The sequence below is a fragment of the Panthera tigris genome, chromosome D1, assembly GCF_018350195.1.
Source record: "Panthera tigris isolate Pti1 chromosome D1, P.tigris_Pti1_mat1.1, whole genome shotgun sequence".
Classification (NCBI taxonomy): Eukaryota; Metazoa; Chordata; class Mammalia; order Carnivora; family Felidae; genus Panthera; species Panthera tigris.
Window position 1 is genome coordinate 103,485,202 of NC_056669.1, and position 26,412 is coordinate 103,511,613.

General features: G+C 41.0%; 1 protein-coding gene across 1 annotated transcript; it reads right to left on the bottom strand.

The window, feature by feature from the left end:
- Positions 1-4,956: 4,956 nt before the first annotated feature.
- TCN1 (transcobalamin 1) lies at positions 4,957-16,320 on the bottom strand. The gene is made up of 9 exons (XM_007092135.3): positions 16,174-16,320; positions 14,026-14,205; positions 13,183-13,323; positions 12,136-12,291; positions 10,688-10,875; positions 8,160-8,349; positions 6,962-7,148; positions 5,339-5,457; positions 4,957-5,179 (listed from the first exon to the last, which is right to left on the bottom strand). The coding sequence occupies exons 1-9, from the start codon at positions 16,250-16,252 to the stop codon at positions 5,118-5,120; spliced, it is 1,302 nt and encodes a 433-aa protein (XP_007092197.1). The 5' UTR covers positions 16,253-16,320; the 3' UTR covers positions 4,957-5,117.
- Between the last annotated feature and the right edge of the window lie 10,092 nt (positions 16,321-26,412).

A 26,412-nucleotide genomic window follows, 5' to 3' on the forward strand; every position in this document is an offset into this window, starting at 1 on the left:
GGCAAGCAATGGACCTGAGTTTCCCAGAAATTGTTTTATTTGATTTCTTTTTCCTTATCTGGGGACAAAGCAGTTTCAAACACCCAAGGCTTTCAGGTATTATCTTTTAAAGTAAGAATTAGAAAGTTGGCGGGGTTGGGGGGGGGGGCGCCTGGGTGGCTTAGTCAGTTAAGCGTCTAACTTTTGATTTCAGCTCAGGTCATGATATCATGGTTCGTGAGTTCGAGCCCCACATCGGGCTCAGTGCTGACGTTGCGGGGCCTGCTTGGGATTGTCTCTCTCTCCCTCTCTCTCTGCTCCTCCCCCGCTCATGCTTGTGCTCTCTCTCTTTCAAAAATAAATAAATAAACTTAAAAAAATACTTAGACAATGTGGGATCAATGAGGTACAAATATGAATTATTAGTGTACTATAAGTATTAGTAATGCTATAAGTATTAGTATATATATATATTAGTATATATATAATTAGTATATATATTATTCTGATATATAAGTATCAGAAATACAGCTATATTAAAGCAATACCTCCCTATAACATACAACAGAAATAATATCTTGAGATTACAAAGGAGGGGGATAATTTTTTTTGTAACTACTAGATGTTAGGTGGCTTTTTTTTAGGGGGACGTTCCTCAGTGGCTCCCATCTTGGAATAAAATTCAAAATCCTCTTAAGGACCTACAAGGCCCTGTAAGATCTGGCTCCTGGTTGCCTGTTGGGCCTCACCTCCAACTGCTTTCTTCCCTTGCTCCCTCTGCTCCAGCCGCACTGAACCCCTTGTTCCCTGAATCCATCACCCACCTTGGCACTTGCTGTCTCCGTTGTCAAGGACGCTCCTCCTCCAAATATTCTCATGGTGGCTCCCACACGTCCTTCACGTCTTTGCTCAAAGGCCAGCTTTCACCCAGACCTTCTGTCTCATGTATGAGACAGCCTCACCCCCAAAGACACCCACTGTGCCCCTGACTCCTCACCCTCCGTCACACTATGCACGTGGTTCGTTTCCTGTCTCCTTTTCCACTAGATGTTTGCTCTCAGGCAAAAGGGTCTTTGTCTCCTTTTCACTGTTCTATCTCCAGCCCTTGGGTTCCTACCTGGTTCACAGTAGGAACAGAATAAAGACTTCCTGGATGAGCAAATTCATGAACAGATATAAGACCTGGGTTGCAAAGCATTGGTTTTCATTCTTGGCTAGTGTTGGTGGTTTTGTGATGAGAGCACAGGACACATATCGGGGTGCATTAGACAGCTTCTAACATGGTCCCATGTTCCCACCTCCTGGTTCACGCCCTTGTGATATCCCCTTCTCCAGAGTGTGGGCTGGCCTCACCTCAAATGAATATAATACAGCAAAAGTTATAAGATGAGGTGGCAAAGACTGTCTTCCCTCTTGCTTTTGCCGTCTCTCTCTGGCTCTTCTTGCTCCTTGCTCTGAGAAAACCGGCTGCCATGTTACGAGCTGTCTGATTGGGAAGCCCTTATGGCAAAGAACTGGGAGCAGCCTCCAGTCAACAGCCAGGGCGGGCAGAATCCTGTCAACAACCGTGTGAATAAACTTGAAAGCAGATCCTTCCCCAGTTGAGCTTGCAGACAATGCCTCAGCCAACATTTGGATTGTGGCCTTGTTGAGAGACCTTGACCTGTGGGAACCGTGAAAGAATAAATCTTGTTTTAAGCCATTAAGTTTTAGGGTGATTTGTATTATTAACTAATACATGGTGTGTGGTGGGAGATGAGGCCAGAAAGACAGTTTGAGTCTGCACAGTGGAAGCCTTTGCATGCCATGTGAAGGAATGGTAGGCACAATAATGCCCGCCACCCCCTAAGATGTCTGCATGCTAATCCCTGGGACCTTCAGTATGTTAGGTCACGTGGCAAGGGGGAGTTTAGGTTGCTCATGAGCTGACTTTAACATGGAAGATTATTTTGGATTACTGGGGGGCCCCCACTGTAATCAGAGGTCCTTACAAGTGGAAGAGGATGGCGGGAGGGGGTGAAAGTCAGAGAAGGGGATGTGGTGATGGAAACAGAGGTCAGAGTGATACAGTTGCTGGCTTTGAAGGTGGAGGAACGCTGCCTCCTCCAGAAGCTGGAAAAGGTGAGGAAATGGATTCTCCCCTAGAACCTCTAGAAGGAACTCAGCCCTTTCAACACCTTGATTTTATCCCAGTGAGATCCATTTCTGACTTCTGACCTCCAGGGCTATACGGTGATGTATTTGTTGTCAGCTAAATTAGTGGTTATTTGTTAACAACAGCAAGAAGAATCTAATACAGGATTAGAGACCCAGAATGGCACTGATCTTGGGTTCCAGAGGCTGCTCATGACCATCCTGAGATGAGCCACACCCTGTGGTATGCGTCTTTAAACATATACTTCCTTATAAATTGCCAACCATGGCTGCTGCAAGACTGATTATGATACAATTGTCTCACTTAGCAAATAACTTCCAGCACAGGAACCACACAGGCCATACATTTCTTAACTCATATATTTTGACAGTCCTTGGGTAACCATTGACTGAACTTCTTTATTCATTTATTTGCCTGTTTTATCCTGTGTCTGGTTTTCTGGTATCCAAGTACCCAGACTCTCTCTGGACATACGAAAGGTTTATTTGTATTGATTATTCTGTGGCAGCAGATGGAAGTCTTTACCCTCAGACTCAGTCTCAGTTCTGTCATAGTCCCAAGCCTTGGAAGCTTCTCATAAAGCATGTGTGGCCAGAGCTAGGATTCTCCGGGAAATGTCAGTAGAACGCCAAGGGAATATTACTCCATTAACTTCCATGTCTGTTCCTGAGACTAAAGGCATTCCTATCAGATAGCAATGTTACTGTATTCTGCTATGGGACCACTGAGTAGCAGAAACTCAGCTCTGTCTGTTAATAACGGAGGCCGCAGCACTACAGGGAAGTGTTAGAAACACAGTGACATAAAATGCAATTTCGTATTTGATCCAATGAGAGGAATGAACTGAGAATTGCAAAAGAAATGCCTTTTCGTGCTGTGATTGGATGTTATTTCATTTCATGTCAGCGTGCCTATTAGAATAGCCTTATTATCCATTTGGGTGAATGAGTCTAATACAAATTGTGTGCTTTACTGGTGTTGACTGGTTATTATTGAAAGTGAGCCATATTTCACATGGCTTGGAGAGTCTACAAACAGGTCTGACAGCTGCCTCCCTGTGCAAACAGCACCACGGAGGCCCTCTGTCTCTGACTTAGCTCCAGGATGAGATGCAGACCCAAGGGGGATAGAGTCCATTGCTGTCTAGTTATGAGGGCATCTGTCACATCCAGTTAATGAAGAACAGGGTGGCGTTGACCCTGAGGATCAAGGATCAGTACCAGAAAGCAATGGCCAAACCCTAACTATAAAGCAGGGTTGCTGGTGGAGAAGAGGAAGCTAAGGGTATCATGAAGAAAACATTCAATTCATCTGAGGGAGACATGGATAGAAATAACTTAACTAACTCTACCTGAAGGCATCTTCCTTTTGGGGGTTGCTTTCAATTTTTTTTTAAATTTTATATTTATTTATTTATTTAGAGAGAAAGAGAATGCAAGCAGGGGAGGGGCAGAGGGGGAGAGAGAGAGAGAGATTGAGAGAGAGAGAAAATGAATCCCAATCAGGCTCCATGACCAGCACAGAGCCTGACAGGGGGGCTCAGTCTAACAACCATGAGAACATGACCTGAGCCAAAATCAAGAGTCAGACGTTCAACCAACTGAGCCACCCAGGCACCCTTTGGGGTTGCTTTATTGTTGTTGTTGTTATTATTATTATTATTATTAAATTTTTTTATTTTTATTTAATTTATTTTTAAAATTTACATCCAAGTTAGTTAGCATATAGTGCAACAATGATTTCAGGAGTAGATTCCTTAATGCCCCTTACCCCTTTAGCCCATCCCCCCTCCCACAACCCCTCCAACAACCCTGTTTGTTTTCCATATTTAAGAGTCTCTTATGTTTTTGTCCCCCTCCCTGTTTTTATATTATTTTTACTTCCCTCCCTTATGTTCATCTGTTTTGTCTCTTAAAGTCCTCATATGAGTGAAGTCATAGGATATTTGTCTTTCTCTGCCTGACTGATTTCTCTTAGCGTAGTACCCTCTAGTTCCATCCACTAGTAGCAAATGGCAAGACTTCATTCTTTTTGATTGCTGAGTAATACTCCACTGTGTGTGTGTGTGTGTGTGTGTGTGTGTGTGTGTGTGTGTGTATATATATATATATATATATATATATGTATGTAAGTATATATATTGGGGTTGCTTTAAATGGGTTATTTTATGCTTTATCTGAAGAACTATTTGCCCTTTGGCATCTTAAAGGCTTGTCTTGCTCCTGACTGTATGTGCATGTAGCTCAAGCACTCAGTTATAAAGTACAACTCAGTTCATGCTTCTGAGATGTGATTTAATATATATTTTTCAAATGTGCATTCTGCTGAAATGGACACCAAAGGTGATTTTTTCTGCACATGTATTTTGATGATATGAATATCAGGATGCTTTTTATGGGGAAGTAAAAGATAAATAAATGTGGGAGAAGAACAAATGGGATCCAAGGGACACAGCTGGGTGAGGGGATGATATTATTCCTCGGGCTTTATGGACTGACGTTTTATCTCTAAGACTCACGTTTCTATTTTTCTCCAGAGCAATATTTTTCTCCCTACCCACTGCCTCTGTGAGGTCAATGTCCACTTGGTTCATCCCTTACTTCTGGGTCTACTTGATCTCATCTGCTGCTGCTTCAACATTGGATCTAGAACCTTATCTCCATTCCTACCTGTTGCCCAACGTCACCCACACAGTTAGCAGTAGAACCTTGAGTAGAGCTCAGCTTAGACACTGGTCTAGTCTCTTTTCCCTTCCTTCTTCTTGCAGTGGTCTTCCGTCCATCAATAATGCCCTTTTAAAATGAAATGGTTAGAGCATGCTCTTTTTGTGTAGCTGTTGACCTTTTATTGAACACGCAGAGAAGGGGGGGTTATTGGGTCTCCTACTGAAGTTGAGAGAAAGGAAAAGGAAGGTATGAAGCCACTTTCCACCTGCCATTCCATTGCAAAGGGATGAGATCCAGCTGAGGAAGGTTTGAATTTATTAATATGTGCTCCAACGAACCTCCAAATTATCTCCCTCATGCACAATGTAACTACCAACTCCTGAAAAGGAAGAATGAGAAGTGGGTTAAGTGATTTAACCACAAAATCACCAAATAATGGATCTCGCTTTCCCAGTGCCTCAGCACACTCACCACAAAAGGTTGCACCCTCACATCTGAATGCTTTGGGCATGGTCACTCACATCTGTCCCTCTCTTACCTTGATCCAGCGGTTGGCCGTTATTCAGGAGCTCCCAGAAGGTTCTGTTGTTATTGTTGGCTGTTAAGCCCTGAACAGAGGTGATGTAGGGGCCCCATGATCTCTCCTCCACTGTGAAACTGTGGGGACAGTAAATGGGTTATGGGAACTTAGAATTTTTGAAGGCAACCTTCCATGGGCATTTCTCAAACTTCAGTGTACCCAAGAATTACTTGAAGCTATTATCCAAAAAGGCAGATTTCCTGTCCCTGTCCTCAGATACTTTGATTCTGTAGGTCTGGGTGGGGACTAGAAATCTGCATGTTTCATAAACACTATAGATGATTCTGCTGCAGGGACTCCATAATCTATGCTAAATCATACAGGAATGATGCCCTGTTTCTGCCCCTGCATCATTTCATAGGAGACACTGCAGTCAACAACTACTAGTCTTCTGACCCAAGATAGTAACAGTTGAAGATACTAAAGTGCAGAAGAAAATGTTCACCTTATGTCCTAGAGGCACCATAAGCTAGTGGGCTTTCTTTTAGGGAAGAAGAACAGGAAAGAATAATTTAATATTTCATGTTGTATTTATTATAAAGTGACATGACCAGTGTCTGTTTCACATTCCCTGGTCACACTTCTCTGCCTTTCTGCGAGCCCTTGAAAGCAACCTTTATAGAATTTATTTACATTACATATTACATATATATGTGTATATATGTACACACATATGTGTACATGTGGTGTATATGTGTATATATATGTATACATATATGCATATATAATTTTCTCTTACATTTTGGCATCTTACATCTTGTTACTAGACCCAGTAAATACTTGTCAATTAGATTTAGGGAGTCAGAGGAACCATATCTTTCAGAGGCAAAATCAATATTGTAATTTTAATATTTGACCTCTGTGAGCCATAGAACCCTAATCTAGGGGTCCATGAATCTGAAAGTGGGGGAGCATGGAGAGGCTTCAGGGCATTTGTGAAACCTCTGATTTAAAGGACACGTTTTGTGTGTGTGTTCACGTGTCTGGTATGAGCATCCATTGCAATCATCTGCTTTTCTTTTGCTTTTTAAGCTTATTTATTTATTTTGAGAGAGAGAGAGAGAGAGAGAGAGAGAGAGAGAGAGCAAGCATGTGCACCTGCGTGGGGGAGGGGCAGAGAGAGAGGTTGAGAGAATCCCAAGAAGGCTCTGTGCTCTCAGTGCAGAGCCAGTTACAGGGCTCAACCTCCCGAACCATGAGCCAAAATCAAGAGTTGAACCCTTAACTGACTGAGCCACCCAGGTGCCCCTTATCTGATTTTCAAAGAGGTCAGTGATTCAAAAATAATGAACCATGTTCTAAAACAAAGTGACTAACAAAGTTCTACTTATTGAAAGAATTTTTCTGAAAGAAGAGAGATCCCTGGGACTTACCCATTAGGTGAACATTAATTTAATACCTACTGGGTGATAGAAGATGAAAAGTCTTACCTTTTTTAAATTCTTGCCATGAGATGTAGATGGACAGCAAAGTTACTGGTGAAGAAGAGTTTGAAACATACTTTGTATTCAGGTGCTTATATATTCTTACTGTGCCTTAAAATCACCAAATACCATCACCTTAGGTTACATACAGACATACCTAAATAGAGTTGCATTTTTTTCCTGAGCTGCTTCCATCACATCTAGGAAGACAGAGCCATTTGCTACAGAGACCGTGGTGGAATGTGTTTCCTTGATTATTACCACAGAATAATTCACTTGGATTTGTGAGGGTGACAGAGGAGGTGTCACTGTTATAGGCTCCACAGTGGAGATGTTGAAGTCACCTGGCAGAGACAGAAAAGCAGAGAAGAATTACTATTCAGAATAATAAAAATGATGTTAGCGTTCACATGCCCATCCGACCTGAGTCCCAGTCTCCTTCCTTTTATGCAGAGTAGGATTTGCTACAAGGAGCCAGAATCAGCAAAGGGCAGATCTCTCGGTGACTAAACAAGATAGTCACCAGCTTGTAAATACGTGTGTTCAGCTCCATTCCCGGCAATTTGAGCAATTCACTTGCTTCTGTTTCTCACAGAGGCTCCTGATTTTGTTTTTGCTTTGGTACAGAATACAATAATGCTTCCTTTTTGGGGGTGCCTTTTTATTTCTTAACATTTATTGAAAACCTATTAAGTGCCAGGCACTGTACTAACCATCATACATGGATTATCTCATTCAGTCCTTAGACAAAAACCCACATTAGATACTATTATCATTTGTATTTTTTTTATATTAGTACACTGAAGTTAGAGATTAAACATTTTGTCTGAGGTCCCTAAACCTATTAAGTGGCTGAACCAGGAATGAACAGAGATAAAAGAAAAGATACAGAGATAACAGAGACAAAAGCAAAGTCTTCTTTCATACCTTGTTGAAAAATCAGTCGTTTGAATAAATGACTGTAATTTCCTTATAAGATTGCCATCTTCCTCCCACAGAATGTAGGAGTTCCCTGAAGTATCACTCCTTGTACATAATGGAGAGTCAGACTCACCATAATTGGTTTAGAATGGGAATAACGCTCAGAACATCTCTCTATCCACCCATCAGAAAACATCCCTTTGGAGGCAGACATCACTTAACCAAGTCTGCCTTGTTTATCAATGTTTGAACCAAGAACAACACCTGGTACCGCATTAAGAACAAGTCCTCAGGTGGTTATAATCACTGGTGACATATAGAGGACTGAGTTCTATGTGGGAACTGTTAGGCTTTAAAGATTTATCTGGTCACACTTGGTCCCTAAGAACACCTTAGACTCACATCTTAGGGTATCATGCTCTTTAGTGCTCTACCTGGGCCATAGACACAAGGAGAGTCTTTGTTAACATTCAAGTAGGTCTTTCCCATCAGGGCGGGTAAGATTTGAGCTGCAGCAGTTGGCATACGGAACGCTCCTTTATGAATTTCCATGATCACTGTGTCCAGAGTTTGTTGGCAATCCCATTTACTTTCATTGTAATAGTCTGATGAGACAAAGAGAGCCTAATGCATGAGAGAAGATGAGGGGGAATAAGAATGAGTGAGAGAAACATCAAATAAGGGGAAAGCTTACATCTAACCAATGCGGTAAATATTTATTGGACATTGACCATATAGGAAGCACCTTGGATAACTAGGATACCTTTACTGCCACCAAAACATTTATTTATTTATTTTTTGAGAGAGAGAGAGAGAGAGAGAGAGAGAGAGAGAGAGAGAGAGATATGGGGGAAAATCTTAAGCAGGATCCATACACAGTGTGGACCCTGATGTGGGGCTCCATACTATGACCATGAGATCATGACCTGAGCCGAAATCAAGAGTTGGATGCTTAACTGTCTGAGCAACCTAGGTGCCCCATTCACCAAGAAGTTTATAAAGAGTTTGGGGGTGGGTGAGAGGTGGGGAATTGATTAATAATACAACTGGTAAGAGCATCCATGAGAACAGACTTTCTCTACCCTATTCACTCTTGTAGCCCCAGCACTGGAACAATACCAGCCACATAGGAGGCAATTGATAAACGTTGTTAACAGACAGATAATCATAAAGGAGCCCCTAAGATGAATGCCTTAGGAGAAGCATCCAACGCCATGGCCTTTCAGAAGAGGAAGAGCACATAAACATTTAGTGACACTTTGTAAAGGCTTGGTGCAGAAGGTGGTCCTTGAGGTAGGTCTTGACAGTATGACAACATTTCATTAGGTGCCGTAAACAGGGGAGCACTATTCCCAGAGGGTCAGCATTATCAAGGATGCTAAAGTAGGTGCAGCCAGCGTTTGGCCTGCCTGTGATGAGACTCTCTACATTTTGGCAAAATCCCCAGAGGATTCCTCTTGGCCTGGGAGGGCACTGGGGAGACTCAGGGTGATAGTGGAAGAACAGGCTGGAGAAGGAGGTTGGGCCATATTGGTAGACCCTTGAGTTTCTGGGTGAGGTGTCTGATATTCTTTGCTTGGCAGTGGGGAGTCTGATAGGTCCTTGAATAGAAACTATCCAAGTGGCAGATGTGAACTGGGTTGAGGGGACAGAATGATGGGGTAGGAAAAGTTAGGAGGGTATCCGAGGAGTAAGACAAGGGCTTACTTGGGCTGGACCTACAGATGTGGCTCTGTAGTTTCTCAGGGAAACTTTAACCAAGAAGTCAAGGAGCCTTTGTGGAATATTTTTAAAAAGGGATCATATTTCATTTCCTCTTAAAAACTTATAGGCAAGTAGCTCTCAATTCTGCTGTGAGTGAACATCACCTGGAGGGTTTGAAAACAAGACCAAGGCCCATGCTCCACCTCTAAGTTTCTATATTAACTGGCTGGTGTGGACCCTACACATTAATGTTTTCTCAAACCTCCTTCGGGTGATTCAAATTTGCAGCCAGGATGGGAAACCACTGTTTTATTAGGTCCAAACTCAGCAAGGCAAGCAACAGCATCAACAGCAACAATAGTCAAAACAACCTGTGTGATTGGATCCCTATTATGTCCCTAGCTTCATCTTGTAATTTTTCCTGAGGACCTTGCACTGGTCACGTTGAACACCTTGATCTTCCTCAAATATGTTATGTTCTTTCATGCCTGAGGTCTGTGCCCTTGCTGTCCTCTGTCCCTTGGAAAGCCTTCTCCTCCTGGAGTGGCCTGGAAGACTCCGATTCAGAGTAAAGACTTGGTGAATTTTTTTTCTGTAAATCTTTTTTTTCTCTCTTCTTGTATCTACCCCTTAGAGTTGAGGAAATCAGTAAGTGATGCAGGAATAAAGCCCCAGACTTCAAGGAACATATACGGGACAGTGTAGGTGCTGAGTGTGAATTTTGAAACCAACAGTTTCCATCCCCGTCTGAATCACTTTTTGGCTTTGTAATGTTAGGCAAGTTAGTGATACTCCATGACTCATGGTCATATTCTAGGAAATGGAGGTGATAATTCTTTCCTCCGTGGATTGTTGTGTTCATTAATGACTGTGTCAACAAATACTAGCTGCCATTACTACCACTGCCTTTTATTACTTGGAAAACAATGGTCTAATTTGGGAGGTAAGATGCAAATGCAAAACAATGGTTTATGGAAAAGTGTGAAATTACATTTGCCAGAACAACATGACAGGTTGTAGTAGACTCTAGAATTTCTTAAAAAAAATTGTTGTCAGGAAAAGCTTCATGGAAACATTGGAGTGTGAAAGGTAAGGATTGAAGGTGAGGAGAATACATTTCCATCAGGGGAGAGGAATCACTTAAAATCAGTTAGTATAGGAAAGAGAATGGGTAATATCTTAGGCTGATAAGAAAGTATACAGCTATTCTTTCTTTCATGACTCCCTTCTCTGTCTCCTGTTTTATCCTCTGACTTACCTGCATAGCTTCTCCTGTACTATATATGTTTCCAAGGAGACCATTTTCTTTTTTCTGAGAAAGAATCTTCTCTATCAGTGACTTTATATGATTATTGATATTATTTAAGTTCTCCATATCTGTTTTTTTCTTCCCATTTGTTATATTCTTCACACAGGTCAGAGCCAGGACGGCCATTGCACCAGTATCTGCCAGGAAACAACACATTGGTGATAGGGTGACCAACCATCCCAGTTTGCCTTGGACTGAGGGATCTCCTGATATGTAGGATTTTCATTGCTAAAAGAAGGACAGATCTGGGGAAACTGGGAAGATGGGTCACACTAGTTGATGATAGGAGAGAAGGATTTCGGGATATGGCAATCATCTCTCCAGTACTAACCACTCAAATATTTCAAGATCCCTTGTACCTTGTACTCAATAGCTCACCTGTTGGTCAGAGAAACACATATGGATTTGCAGATGCATCCACATGAACAGTCTTCCACTTCTACATCTTGGCTGTTCTCATTTTTTTCATCTCTCAGCCATATTGGCAAAGGAATAGAGAGAATTCAGGATGATACACCAAGTAAAATATATCTTTGCAATTTTCCAGTGTTTCCATTGGGTTGATTAAGAAATAGCACTTAAGAGAATTGTTTTCCAATAAACCTTCTTAACGGGGAGGATGAGACAAGAGATTGGAAGAAGGGAGGATAAGGTCTTTTTCTGTCTTATTACTTAGTTCTCCTTGCATTCTTTAGATGTGGTACCTTCTCTCTCCCATAGAAATGGTATGAGAAATCTCATATTCTCCTTATTATCCAAAGATACTGAGTTGTGATTTTCTTAGGGCCCATTGGAGAAAGATATATGTGTGTATCTGGATCCATAGGGGCTGGGCAACAATACTAGCTGTCTGTAGGGGGCTTTGTTTTGGATGTGTAAGCTGACCCAGGAGATTTCTGGTCCTTATCCTTTGGGGATACAGACTTTATTGATCAAAGTATTGGGCCTTGTCACTGGAGAGGTCGTGTTGTCCAAGTAAGCCCACACATCCAAATGGTCCCAATAAATTAGAGAAAGAGGCAAAGTTAAGATAACTGACTTCCACTGTTTCTTTTCTCTAACACTTATACTTCCTAAAATGTCTTATATGAGGATTCTTGCAATCTATCCTTATTATACAGATGGGAAAATTCAAGTCAAGAGTTAACATCCATTGGTCATATAACTCAAAGAAGAGGTAGGGTAAGAACCAGATCTTTCTACTGGATTGCTACACATCTAGAAAGATGCTTAAATGCTCCCCAATATCCATTCTTCTCAAAAAGAAAATTCTTTTCCCTGGACACTAGCATAAAGAGGATTTTTTTAAAAAGTCCAAGTACTTACTGGTACAAAAACTCAAAGGGAAAGACTTACTGGTGTCCGATATGCCAAAGGAATTGGGTTTAATGACTCACCTACTGAGAACTGTCCCTTAAAATAGAAATTTTTATTTTCAGGTTCGAAGATTTTAGCAACTTTCGTGATTGAAAATTTTCCCCTGAACAGACATAAGGCCAAAACATCCAGGCTGAGCTGATAGTAGTTAGTCAGTGGATTACCATTGTGTTTCCCTGTCAGAGAGGAAAGAAATACCTTACTCGTGGAAATAATACTGGAGTCATAAGTTTTACAGCCATTCCTACTTGCTTCATTAGAATTTCTTTACATTTAAGGAGAAGTGAGTAATAGAAGGGGGAAATCACTGGTAAAATCAACAAACCTGAGAAATGTAAAGCCTGCTAAGAGCTACCAAATTCAACTCAACTCTTTTCATTTCAAAACTGAGGAGACTCAGTGCTAACATGATAAAGGTACTATCCTGCCATTCAGGTGTTTACAGAGCTAGGACTGGAACACAAATTTCCCGCCACTAAGCCTCTTGCACTTTCAATGGTATGTGTTCAAACTACAAGAAGAAATAGAGACCATCTCAAAAGAAGATGGGATCAGAGAGGCCTAATGAAAAATAGGATAAATATTGGGTGGGTGTTGAAATAAAAACAACGCACCTCACTAACAGCTGTCATGGTCAGCCTACTTTTCCAGGTGATAAAGTGCTTGTGGCCATCCTTTAGCTCTTGTACTAGTATTGTATGCTTTGGTGCTTATGACAGTCATTAGTGTCTTGTGTTGCTCAGCTATTTCTGGTGTGTTTCATTATTTGTCTAAAGACAAGCTTCTCGAGAACAAGAGAACAGTGTCCTATAATTTGTGTGTGTGTTTGTGTAGGCGTGTGTTCATCATCATATGTAAGGTTGATGTAGAGTCAATGCTCAGTTGCATCTATTTGAAAAGAAAATTCAAGATGCCTGTTGGAAGAGAGAAGAAGGGAAAGTGATCTGCAAAGATATGTGGATGAATAGAATGAAGAGAAGGAAAGACTGAAGGGAAACTTCCTTCAGTTCTGAACCAGTAGAAGAGAAGACAAGGTTGTCCAGGGCCTCTGAACATTTGATTCTCACCCATATTTTTAATTTCTGCTTTGAATTTATTTCTAAGTTTTTTGACCAGTTTAGGATAACGTATAGATGTTTCATCAGGCATTTTGCATGCTCCCAAAGCCAGTATAGCCAAGGCAAGCTGTCCCGAGGTTAAAGTTGAATCTGAAAAGAGAAGTATTCAAGTTGAACAAGGTACATGCTTGTGATTTTTTCTGGCCTCCTGTCTTTCTTGTAATTTACATTGCCTGTCAGTTCTTTCATTTTCCCCACACTATACCAATATTTGACTGTTCTCTTCTTTATTCCCAAAGCAGAGCCTTTTCCAGCAGTGCTGTATAAATGCAAGCTAGATTCTCGTCTTTCCCATGAAATCATGGGAGGTTTTGGGAATCATACAATCCTTGTAAAATTTAAAAGAAAAAAATAGATAATGAAACCTTGGGGTTTACTCTCTTTGTGGGTGCCATCTTTCCAGGATAGTAATAATTGACTTGGATGTTCTGCTTCATAGAGTATGAAAATTCTCAGGCTTCTCGTAATTCTTATAATAATATTGTGAGGTGTGTAGGGGGAGATAGGAGTATATAATTTAACAGATAGGAGTATATAATTTCTTTTGCTTTTCCTTGTGGCCTTTTGAAAGAAAATATTTTTCAGGACCCAAAGAAGTAAGGTCTAGCTATAGAGAAAGTGGCAGAGGATTGATGTTTTGAGGTACTTTTATGTCCCCTCAAATTTTCTACAGCTGGAATATATGTAGCAAGTATACTTTGGACACACAATATTTTCCAGATATCTCTTGCTAGAGATAACCTTTATGGGTAAGTTAGTGTTCTAAATCTTCTGGAGACTATAGGCACTCACCTTTATAATACACAGTGAGTTTGACTTGTTGGATCAGCTGTTGTTCTTGGCATTGGTTCAGGATCCCACCAAGTCTGAGGGACAACAGGACATTGGCAGCTTGGATTCCTTTGGTATATTTTGAATTGATCATTGTGTTTATCAGAGGGTTTAGATCAGCATAGTTGTTTTTGCTTACCTCTGTGGCAGGGGAGGGAAGAAATAGGAAATACACATTAAGAAAACATTAAGGAACAAGAGCCCTAGGATCAGGGTTGGCATTAAAATATTTAGTAACAGATATGGCACAGAGGGAACTGTCCAGTGGTCACTAGCTATGTGACTGGGACAGGTACAAAGGTGAGTCTGGAGCCTCTGCTACATCAGGTTATACTCCTTTACCAACCATCATGGAAGTGTTTCAATGTTTTAACAACTGTTTCAGCCTTACTGTTGTGTGCTGGGAGAATATCAGTCCTTCCTGGGAGATCTAGTATCATTCCCTGATTTTGAAGATGAGGTCTAGCCAACGTGTCCTTAAAGAAACATTGGTAATTGAAGGCTTAATCGAGACTAGAATATGCATCTTCTGACTCCCAGTCTGTAGTCCTTTCTACTTGCTTGATTCAGTTCTTTCCCTTTTCCATCTTTCCAAGTGACTTATGTAACTTTCCTGACCTTCAGTTTCCTTGTTTTAAAATTGTGGATATTAACATCTGTTTTATAGATATTGGACAACAAATCATGTAAAAACTGCAAAATACCATACATACTATAACTTTTAGCTCAACTGGAGCTGCTATCATTATGTTTAGAGAATCAAGGAAACGTGAGTTCTCTATGCCTAACGTGAGGCTCAGAATCATGACCTGGAGATCAAGAGTCCCATGCTTTTCTGACTGAGCCAGCCAGGCACCCCTTCACCATTTTTCTCTTTAAAAGAGAGTTGTGGAGATCTGAATCACTGGTTACAGAAAGGTCATGGTTTGTTACAAGAACAATTGGACAATTGTTGAATCGTGTTTGAGATATTGTGGAAGCATCTAGGTCAGCAGATTTTCTGGCACTGAAATGGACTTTTCAGTTCCTGGTCAACAACTCATCAGTTTCCTTGACACTAAAGACAGAGTCAATCATTTTGTACAATGAATTGAACTTCAAAGCCTCCACAGAGACCCCCAATTCTTAGGATACAGCAGAGGAAATGACAGGCTAGGAAGAAAACTTAGAAGTGGCAGATTTTGTGCTTTAGCTTGTGTGAACACAAGGCTCTGCTGTGGTGATGTTCTCTTCTTGTAGGCTACAGAACACCGGGAAGATGTACCCACAGACAGCACCACCTACTCATCTTTGGACTAGGTTTAAGCTCCATTCCAGGGAAAAGACTTACAAAAAAGAAATCATGCCCCTGAGAGCTATACCAGACTTCGTGACATCACTTCCTGCAACACCTTCCCCCAGTTATCCTCAATTTATGGATAAAGCTAAAAAAAAATGTCAGAAACATTGGATCATTCAGCTAGTAAGTGGTCAGACTACACCTGACCAGTTTTTCTTTCTCTTACTTAGTATTTTTTAATAGGATCACACAATCTCCAGATCCTATACCCAGAGGAGAGATGATGGGCTTGTACTCATCTCCTGGGAGGAAGAGTTGGAGGGGAGAAGATGTGTAGCTTGGAAAATCTGAACTCAATAGTGACAAGAGGGAAGTCTTCATTATTTGAAAGGGATTATTAACATTATTTTTTTTTTCTGTGTAGTTGCAAAGGGTTAACCCTAAACCCATAAGTTGAACTTCCAAAAAAAATAAAAAAAGATTGTGCCTCAAATTCAAAAGATACTTTATATGATCTTGAAAAGTTTCTGGGATCGGGAATATTATATCATTGAAAATGAAGAAGAATACATAGTTACTTAGTAGGGTTGCTGTGGTGGAGAAAATCTGAATCTAGGAAGAATAGTTAGGCAAGTTAGCACTGAATCTACAACCTCTCTTAAAACAACATACATTGTGGAACTTTCCTCACCATGTCTTGCCACATTTTATATTACTCATAAAATCCAACCCCATATAGAACTGGAATAGGTCACTCTACACAAGTGCCCTGCCACTAGTCTTTAGAAGACTATCACACGAGGAGTAATTTTAGCTCAAAGCATACTCACCACAGATCTCACATAGTTGTCTTGGAATAAGAGAAAACAATAGGAGCCCCAGTAGGGGCAGCTGGTGGGATTGTCTCATCTCTCCAACAGTGTTCTGGAATGGCGAGGGCTTGTCTGACTATTTATTGGGTGATGGGCAGAGGGTAATCAGAGCTCCTCCTTTAGCTTGCCTCAGCCTCTTTCATTAAGCAAACATTGAGCAATGTTGAGCAATGTCAGGGGGTGTGGTCAAGTGTGTTTGTCCAAGAATTGTGATAAACCAGGAAGAAGTCTTGAAAGGTATGTTCAGGGAGGACGAGGAAATAATTTTCTTTGTATCCTATCCTAAACTTTGGGATTCACATTCCTTGCTTGTCTTCAGCCCAATGAAAATAAATTAAGTGAGGGGAACCTGGGTGGCTCAGTCAGTTAAGCATCTGACTTTGGATCAGGTCATGGTCTCATGGTTTGTGAGTTTGAGCCCCTCGTTGGACTCTGTGCTGACAGCTCAAAGCCTGGAGCCTGCTTTGGATTCTGTGTCTCCTTCTCTCTCTGCCCCCCTCTCTCTCATTCTCTCAAAAATAAATACACACACACACCACACACACACACACACACACACACAAAGAATAAATTAAGCGAGTATTTTCCTCTTTTCCATTCCAAGTTGGTGGTGTTTTGTTTATATCTCTTGAGACAGTAGATTTGATGGGGCAAGAGCTTGAAATGTGTAAAAATGAGAGAAGTTGTAACTCTGAAATTGGATCAGACAAGATGGTGGAGCCTTGTACCCGAGGATCTTTGGGATAGTAGTTTTTGATGTACAGTTTTCTTCTAAGTAGGTGCTCTGAGAGTTTCATAGCCCAGGAGGAAAACCACAGAGATATACATCAAATGTGGATTTTTGCTATGCCAGGAAAGATGCTACAAGTTACATGTAAGAAGTGTTGTCTATGAGTTCTTCCAAGAACTATCAGAGAATACAATCAGTTTGTCCTTAAAATGTTTGCTCTGGGTCAGCAAGATGGCAGAATAAGAGGCCCCCTACTCATATCCCCCCACAGCAGCAATTTTAATAGCCATCTGTGGACAAAAGTTTTTTTTATGTGGGAGCTTTGGGTTCCAAGCAAGAGGTTGTGAAACCTCAGTGGAGCCACTGAGGAGAGCTTATTGAAAAGGCACAACAAAGAAGAAAGACTGTATCCACACAAGCTAAAGCACAGACTTTGCCAACTCTCATTTTTCTTTCTGGCCTTTTTCCCTGTTGCACCCTGAGAAGCCATGCTCACTGTCCATGGTCCTGGATACGGGCCAGAAAACAGCCTTGTCCCCTTGCGGACTTGTCTACAGCCCTGTTTGGCATTGGTCCTGCAAATAGTACCATCAGCCAAGGGACCCAGGAGGAGTCATGCCCATCTGAGCCTTCGGTGATAGGCCTGCTGACTTTGTTTAGGGCTATGGACCCTGAAGTAGCTGTGACCTGGCTCCAACATCAGTTATGATCTGGGAGCAGTCTTGCCCACCCAGGGACCTAGCAGGAGACCCATCTATCAGTGCCTAGGAGATAGGCTGTCTGACTTTGATCCAACTATGGATCCTGAAGTGACCCTGTGACCTGGCTCCATCTACTCTCAGCTGTGGTTCAGAGACAGTCCTGCCTATGCAGGGACCTGTACTATGACCCAGCAGGAGCCAGGACCGTCATGCATCTGATAACAGGCTTGCTGTTTGCAGACCCAGCTGGGGACCCAGCAGCAGCCAGATGATCCAGTTCCAACCCTGCATGACTATGATCCCAGAGGTAATCCCATCAGTCCAGGCGGCTGACAGGAGAAGGTCTTTACCTGTCAAAAACAGTTTATAAAGATGGAGAGGTGTTTGCTCCTTCAAACACACAGACACAAACGTAAGGCCATACAGACCACAAGAAGCAGATAAACATGAAATCACTGAAGAAAACTAATAAATAGACCTAACAGACCTATGGAAGGAAAACTTAGCAAAGAAGCTCCTTGACATTGGTCTTGGCAAGGATTTTTTTGGATAGGACACCAAAAGCACAAACAACAAAATCAAAAATAAACAAGTGAGGCTACTTAAAACTGGAAAGCTTTTGCATAGCAAAGAAACAGTAAACTGAATGAAGAAGCAACCTATAAAATGGAAGAAAAATATTTATCAGATGCCACATATCAAACAAGGTATTCATATCTAAAATATATAAGGAAATCCTACAACTCAATAGCAAAAAACCCAAATAAGCCCATTGGAAAATAGGCAAAGGACGTGAATAGACGTTTTTCCGTGGAAGACACACCAATCACCAACAGGCCCATAGAAAGGTGGTTAGCACCACCAGGGAAATGCATATCAAAACCACAGTGAGATATCACCTCACACCTGTTAGAATGGTTGTTATGAAAAAGTGATAATGAGTGTTGGCACTGGTGTGGAGAAAAGGGAACCATTACACGATGTTGGTGGGAATGTAAATTGGTGCAGTCATTATGGAACACGGTATGGAAGTGCCTCAAAAATTAAAAATGGAACTACCATATGACCCAGTCATCCCACTCTTGGGTATCTATCCGAAGGAGTGAAATCAGTATCTCAGATAGCTACACTCTCATATTCTTTGCAACGTTATTCATGATAGCCAAGATATGGAATCAATCTAAGTGTTTTGTCAGCAGGTGAATGGGCGGAGAAAATGTGGTATGTATGTACAGTGCGAGATTGATAGTCTATCTAGCTAAATCTGACACATTTGCTGACCCATAGATTTGTGCGAAAATGTGTTAAGCTGCTAAGTTTTGTAGTGGTTCATTTTGCAGCAGTAGACAACATAAGTGATATTGAGAATTTTTTTCCAGTTACATATTATGAGCAATACTTTAGTAAGCTGGTCACCTATTTTGTGCCTAGGTACCTCATGATTCATTTAGCTGATGCCAGAGATCTCTGTGGGCTAAAATTATTCAGCCACGAGAAAGAAGGAAATCCTGTTATTTGCAACAACATGGATGGACCTTGAGGATTTTACGCTAAATGAAATAAATCAGAGACAGACAAATACCATATGATATCACCTATACGTGGCATCTTAAAAAAGTCAAACTCATAGATGCAGATGTTGGAATAGTGGTTGCCAGGGGCTACAGGCTGGAGAAGCTGGGGAAATGTTGGTCAAAGGGTACAAATTTTAGCTCTAAGATGAGTAAATTCTGGGGATCTAATGAACAGCATCATAGTTATGTTTTATTTATGTCTCCTGAGAGATTAGATTTGATGGGGCAAAGGCTTAAAACATAAAAATGGAAGTAGAAGTTGTAAGCCTGAAACTGAACCCCTCCACTAAAACTGATCTTATCAGGATCATTAGTCACTTGCACACTGCTGCTTTCAATGTTGCTTTAAAATTCTCATTTATCTTGCCTGACATTCACAACTCTTTTCTACTTACTTACTTACTTTACTTGGCTGGAACACCATCCTCCCATGAAAGTTTTTTTGTTATTTTTTATTTCTTTTTCCTTTTTTCTACTGTCCTACCGATCCTTTTCGGTGTTCTCTCTTGCTGGTTCCTCCTAATGCATCTAAGTTTTCTAAAAGTTGTAATATTTGAAGATTCAATCTCTAAAACTCTTCTTTCTCCTTTAGTAATCGCATTGTTTCAAGACTTAATTAAAAAAAATTTTTTTTAATGTTTATTTATTTTTGAGAGCCGAGAGAGAAAGAGAGAGACAGAGTGTGCATGGGGGAGGAGCAAAGAGAGGGAGACACAGAATCCAAAGCAGGCTCTAGGCTCTGAACTGTCAGCACAGAGCCCGATGCAGGGCTTGAACCCATGAGCCATGAGATCATGACCTGAGCCAAAGTCAGATGCTCAACTGACTGAGCCACCTAGGTGCCCCACATCTCAAGACTTTAAATGATACCTACATGCTAGTGTTTTTTTAAATTTATATCTCCATACAGGACATATCTTTAATTTTAGTCTGGAATTTGGCCTTGGTCATGTGATTTACTTGGGTCAATAGGAAGTTAGCAAATATGATGTAAGAGGAAGTTTGAAAATTGCTTTTGCATTGAATTCTGTGGTTTGAATCCTGAGACCCATCGCGTGTATGAACCTGAGCTAGCCTTCTGGAAATGCCACACAGAGAACACAAGCATTCTAGTTGTCATCCTGATGTTGTGTGAGGAGATTTTAGATCGTTTAGCATTGGTTGAACCCCAGGTGAATAAAATAATGTGAATGACCCTGGCCAAGATTGTTAGACTATCTAGTTAAATCTAGCCCAAATTGCCCACCCATAGATTTGTGAGAAAATGTGTTAAGCTGCTAGGTTTGGAGTGGTTAGTTTTGCAGCAGTAGATAACTGATATGTGATACTTAGAATTTTTTCCAGTTATATAGTATAAGCAATACTTTAGTAAGCTGATCACCTATTTCGTGCTTAGGTACCTCATGATTCATTTAGCTGATGTCAGAGACCTCTGTGGGCTAAAATATTCCTATTGTTATGCTGATTCTGTTGTCAATTACAGTCATTGCTCCAAGCTTGTCTTGGATGATTAAGTACTGTTATCTAATCTGGCTAATTTAGGGTGACATTTATACTGACTGAGATCATTGTAATGACCAAATCTCTATTATTCCCAACCATTTTCTCTCACTCATTGTTTTCCTAATTTCATCGTGGAGAAAGTATTCTCTGGACCTTCATGTAGGTCACTTTTGAGTCCAGGTTTCATATGATCAACCAAGAAAAATGTTGGAGCCACTTGCTGTTGTTCAAGTTAGCACATTTCATAGTCTCTGGTAACAGCATCTATATTGACAAGTTTGGCATCATCCAACATTATATTCTGTTTTCTTTGGTCTAATATACTAAGAATCCAATCCCACACATGTTTTTTTAAGTTTATGCAAATGTACATTAGGAAGGTCTTGTAATTATTTTTGTGTTTAAGCTATCCTCTGTTGGGTCTAACTTTGCCCTTGTCTTCTTGGGTCACACTGGGATCTGATAATAGTGATGGTTCTTGAGGCAATGAGTGATCACAGGCCCAGGCTTTAAAGAGAACAGGGATGTCCTTGCAAGAAAACTGCATCAAATTAGATTAATACAGGATCTTCAAGCAAAGGAAGATCAGTCAGGATAGGAAATGCTAATTCTACCAAAAAACAAAAACAAAAACAAAAACAAAAACAGCTTCAAAGTGATTGGTCCAAGATTCTCAGATTCTTTGAAGTATATTCAAAACGCTCATCTTGATTCTCAGAATCCCACTCCTTGCTAGTCAATGACCACATCTTTACAACAGGGATTTTGGTGGGTGATATGCTAAACTTTCATTGTGATTCTGCAAGCTGTACAATTACATTTTAGCTTTAGTTCTCCAATTCCCCTGGCCTGTGGGCATAAGGAATATTTACATCTAGTCAGGCTTGTATAGAAGCTGTCTGGTTTTCTGACCATTAGTTGAACAGAGAGGTGAAGATATTGGATTTATAATTTTATCCCTGTAAGCTGACCCATGATGATAGAAACAGCCATCTTAGCACATATTCCCTTTAATCATAATTACTGCAACCACAGCCAACTGCAGAAGCTGACTGATCTCCAGAAATCTTGCCTTCGATGGGCCCATCACCCTAAGAAACAATAGATGACAGGGAAACCAATGTAATGCCACCATATGCCACCGATTATTAATGTGTCATTTTCTACTAACGAGGCGGTACTGCAGTCCTACCAAAATAAATGAGCATTCAATTCCAAAATTCTAACTTAAGGCTTTATTTTGTAAGACCACTCCTGCTTTGAATTGTGTCAGTCAGGGTCCAGTTAGGAAAGCAGAAAACACACCAGGTAGTTCAATAGACTGATTTAATACGGGGAGTTAGTTTCTAAGGTTTATGGGAGCCGAAAGAGGAGATAGGAGAAGATGGGGCAAGTCAGAGTTTAGCAACTGCAGAGAGACACCATTCCAGCTGTGGAGGGGCCAATAGAGGCGATGGACCCATGGAAAGGAGGGCTGCCTGTCAGGAGGTAGACCCACTGGAGATATCTCAGGAGAAGAGATTCAGGGGGAGAAACACCCTACATCCTCCTCCTCTCCCAGCCTCCAGTCTCCTGTCAGTGCCTCAGCAATGTCTCCTCTGTTCTTCCAGCAACAGAGAGGTTGAATGTAAATTGACAATCAAACTCGTGAGGCACAACAGACTTCAACCAGGATCAAGTTTCCTTAGCCATAAGAAAGGATTCAGGGCGTGCACAGTATCAACACAGAGATGTTATGACTCCCAGGCACAGCTTCTGATGTTCCCATCATTCTGCACTTGAGAGTGCTGGGTCTCGTCACCTTTTACACCTACCTAGTTAGTTACACAGCCCCTCAGGTATATGTGAAAAGTCCTCCTCCTCTGGGACAGCAGCAACAAAACAGTGCCTAGTCTTTCTCTAGATTTTCATTTATTTTGCATCTGCTGTAGGTAAATTCATAACAATTCCGAGTTAATGTTAGAATTGACCGAGGGGTCAAATCCCCAGGCATCCCTGAAAGCTAGATTACAGACCATGGAACCAGCTGTAAATCCCCACCATCCAGCCTTATTTCCATTACTCTTCCATAGGAGCCAGTTAACAGAGGGGTCTGGGGACGAAGTTTACAGGGATCAGTCCTCTGAATCAGAGCGGAAGAGAGAAAGGGTGGGGAATAGCTCTTACACTAGTCAAATGGCTGGCAGACTTTTCTAAACTTCTGTAGTTGTCTTCTGCCTTCCACCGTTGTATCAAACTCCTCATGTGACATTGCCAACCAGCTGTTTCCAAATGTAATGGACAGCTCCTGGTTTTCACCTTCACTTTTGAAGAACCAGCTTTGGTGAGATATAATTCACATTCTATACGATTTAGCTGGATAACGTGGTTTCAGTGGGTTTTGGTTCAATGGATTTTTGTGTGTCCACAGATAAGAGCATTCACAGATACGTGCAACCATTGCTGCAATTAGTTAGGGCACATTTTCATCACTCCAAAAAGATCTTTTGCCCATCTTTAAATTGGGTCATTTCTCTTTTATTTCTCTTCTATTATTTATTATTTATTTCTCTTCTATTGCTGAGTTATAAGAGTTCTTTATATATTCTAGAGCCAAGTCTCTCATTGGATACGTGATTGGCAAATATCTTCTCCCACTCTGTGGGTTGTCTTTTCTAGCAGAACTCTGAAGAGCACTCAGTGTAGTTAATTCTCCAATTTGAGACACACTTTCCCCTTCTGTGACAGTATCAACAACCTTCACCCCGATAGTTTCCCCAGCTTTTTTGACTCCTCCTTTGTCCTCACTACCAATATACATATATTTTAACTTTAGATGTTGTATGTCTTCAGGACTTTGTATTAAACTATTATTGTTTCTCATGCTACACAGTCTAGGTGTTCTCCAATCCAGTTTGAAGCCTACAAATATACGAACATTTCCCACATTTTTACTACTAGCATAGATTTCCTTCTGAGTCCCAGTGTATAGCCAATGGCTTCCTCTATATTCCTACTTGGATGTCTCATAGGAATCTCAAAATTAGCATATGCCAAATTTAAAGCTCTTCCTTCCATTGCTAACTTGCTTCTTCATTGATGATTCTTTGCTATTTAATAGCTGTGTGACCTTAGGGAAGTCACTCCACCTGAGTCCCAGTTTATTAGTAAAATGTACATACAAATAATTCTTAACTCCTAAGTTTCTGTGAGAGTTTGATGAGTTACCACAAGATTGTTTAGAGTAGGAACTGGTCCATAATAGGCAGTTCATAATTTTTAACTTGTAGTATCTCACTAATAACCATCATTTCAGTTGTATCTACCTGAAGTCTGGTTGTCAGTCCTGATACCTCTGTCTCCCTCCATCACTGATCTAAGTAATCACCAGTGTCAAGCATTCTACCTTCTGGAACCAGTCTGCTTTTTTTTCTGCATTTACTGCTACTACTCTGGTCTACATTACCAGGAGTTCTGCACCCCCATCATAACTTCCAAGTCTTTGTCTTGGCCCCTTGGACCCCTTCCAAAGCATTCTCCATGCAACTCCTAGAGCAGCATTTCTCAAACTTGATTAATACATAGACCCTATTTAAAGAAAAGGAATTCTCAAGGAGCCGAGTTTGACATAGACTGCTCTAAGACTTCTAATCTCTAAAAATGTCAGTTTGCATTTTCCTTGCACAAGAGGTATTTCACTGTTGTAGTTGGTAGTGTTTTTAACGATTTATTGAAATCCTCATAGAATTGAAAATATGTCTGTGACTCTTGGGGCTCTGAGTATTCAGTTCTTCTCCTACAGTGATCTTCAAAACCATGCTTATGATTATTTGCTTCTTGGTCAAAACCTTGAAGGCTTCCATTGCACTTTGAAGAAGACTCCTTATTTATTTTATTTTATTTTATTTTATTTTATTTTATTTTATTTTTTCTTATTATTACTTATTTATTGTATTAATTTTTTTTTTTTTTTGAGAGAGAGAGAGTGAGCCAGGGAGGGGCAGAGAGTAAGGGGGGACAGAGGATTCAAACTGGCTCTGTGCTGACAGCAGAGAGCCCGATGTGGGGCTTGAACTCACAAACAGCGGGATCATGACCTGAACCAAAATTGGACATTCAACCTACTGAGCCACCCAGGCTCCCCAAGAAGACTCCATATTTTAAATGTGATTGCTCAGGACCTGTACCTTTTGATCCTTGCCTGTGTGTCCAGCGTTACCTCATTATCTTGTACGTTATGCTCCAGCCTCACTCATTCTTATTCTTCTTTTGTGCAAGTTTCTTTCCCCCCTCAAGGCTCATTGGCACATATGGTCTTCCTCTTGAAGTCTTGCTTTGGAGTGGTGCCATTTCACGTCCTCCGGGACGTTATATCTGCACCCCCCCAGACCAGGTCATTTTCCCCTTTTATCTACTTTCTTGACACCCTGTACTTTCCTTTGTAACACCTGTGAGAATTGCAATTCTCTACTTGCAGAATTATTTCTTAACTGTGTTTGTTTAGCATACTTGTCCCTGCCAGATTGTAAGTTCCTCAAAGGTAAGGATAAGTTTTTCTTGTCAGCTGTTGTATTTCCTGCCATATCATGAGGTCATCAAATATTTGCTGAAAGGAACCACCTCAGATCCTTAAGGCAAATGATAAATTGGTAACACATTTTGGTAGATAATCTCAGAATAAATATTAGAAGTTTAGACAGGAGAAAACCAGAAACTAAAAGTAAATAATTAGCATGACTTCCATTAGGATTGAGAGTGAATTCAAGATTTAAGCATCTGGGTTTGGAGTCAAGGTCGCCCAAGTACTAAGTATGCTAGAATCATCTATTTCTTTTTTTTTTTTTTTTAATTTTTTTTTTAATGTTTATTTATTTTTGAGACAGAGAGAGAAAGAGCATGAACGGGGGAGGGTCAGAGAGAGGGAGACACAGACTCTGAAACAGGCTCCAGGCTCTGAGCTGTCAGCACAGAGCCCGATGCGGGGCTCGAACTCACAGACTGCGAGATCATGACCTAAGCCGAAGTCGGATGCTCAACCGACTGAGCCACCCAGGTGCCCCGAATCATCTATTTCTTTATCTAATCAAGCAGATCCATTTTGAGATAATCTCTGTTTCTTTTGTTTCACCTCTTTCTGAGCCGATAAGCAAAAGTTATGTAATTCTGGTTATTTGCTGGATTTATTGAAGGTGAACATTGAGAAGTGAACCAAGAACCATGATGTCTAGTAAAGCCCAGTTCCTTCAAGGCTTATCAGCAGAACAAGACAAGGTTCTAAGAGCTTCCATGGAGAGCAGAAGATATCTAGCACAAGCCACTCTGAGCTGGGCACCAAGGGCTGCAGGTCTGTTTCTACCTACCATGTTTGGGGATGGGGGCAAGGGTACAAGGGGAGCATATCTACCATATCTATAAAAGTTATAAATCAACTGAAGAAACTTAATCAAGATAAGTTCTGCCCTCCTGTTTTGACAAGCCAGCTTTCATAATGAGATAGAACGATGTTTAATTTAGCATCCTTAGCCCTTGGAGTTCCATGCTGGACCACTGCAGTGTGGCACAAGATACCATCTCTCACCACTCTACTTCACTCCCCATGGCCCATGGCCTCATTTCTCCTCTCTTTCCAGCCCCACTTTAACCTGCATTGTAAGGAGCATCCAATTCATGGAGTACACGTGTGCGGATACTACAGATGACTTTTCTAAGC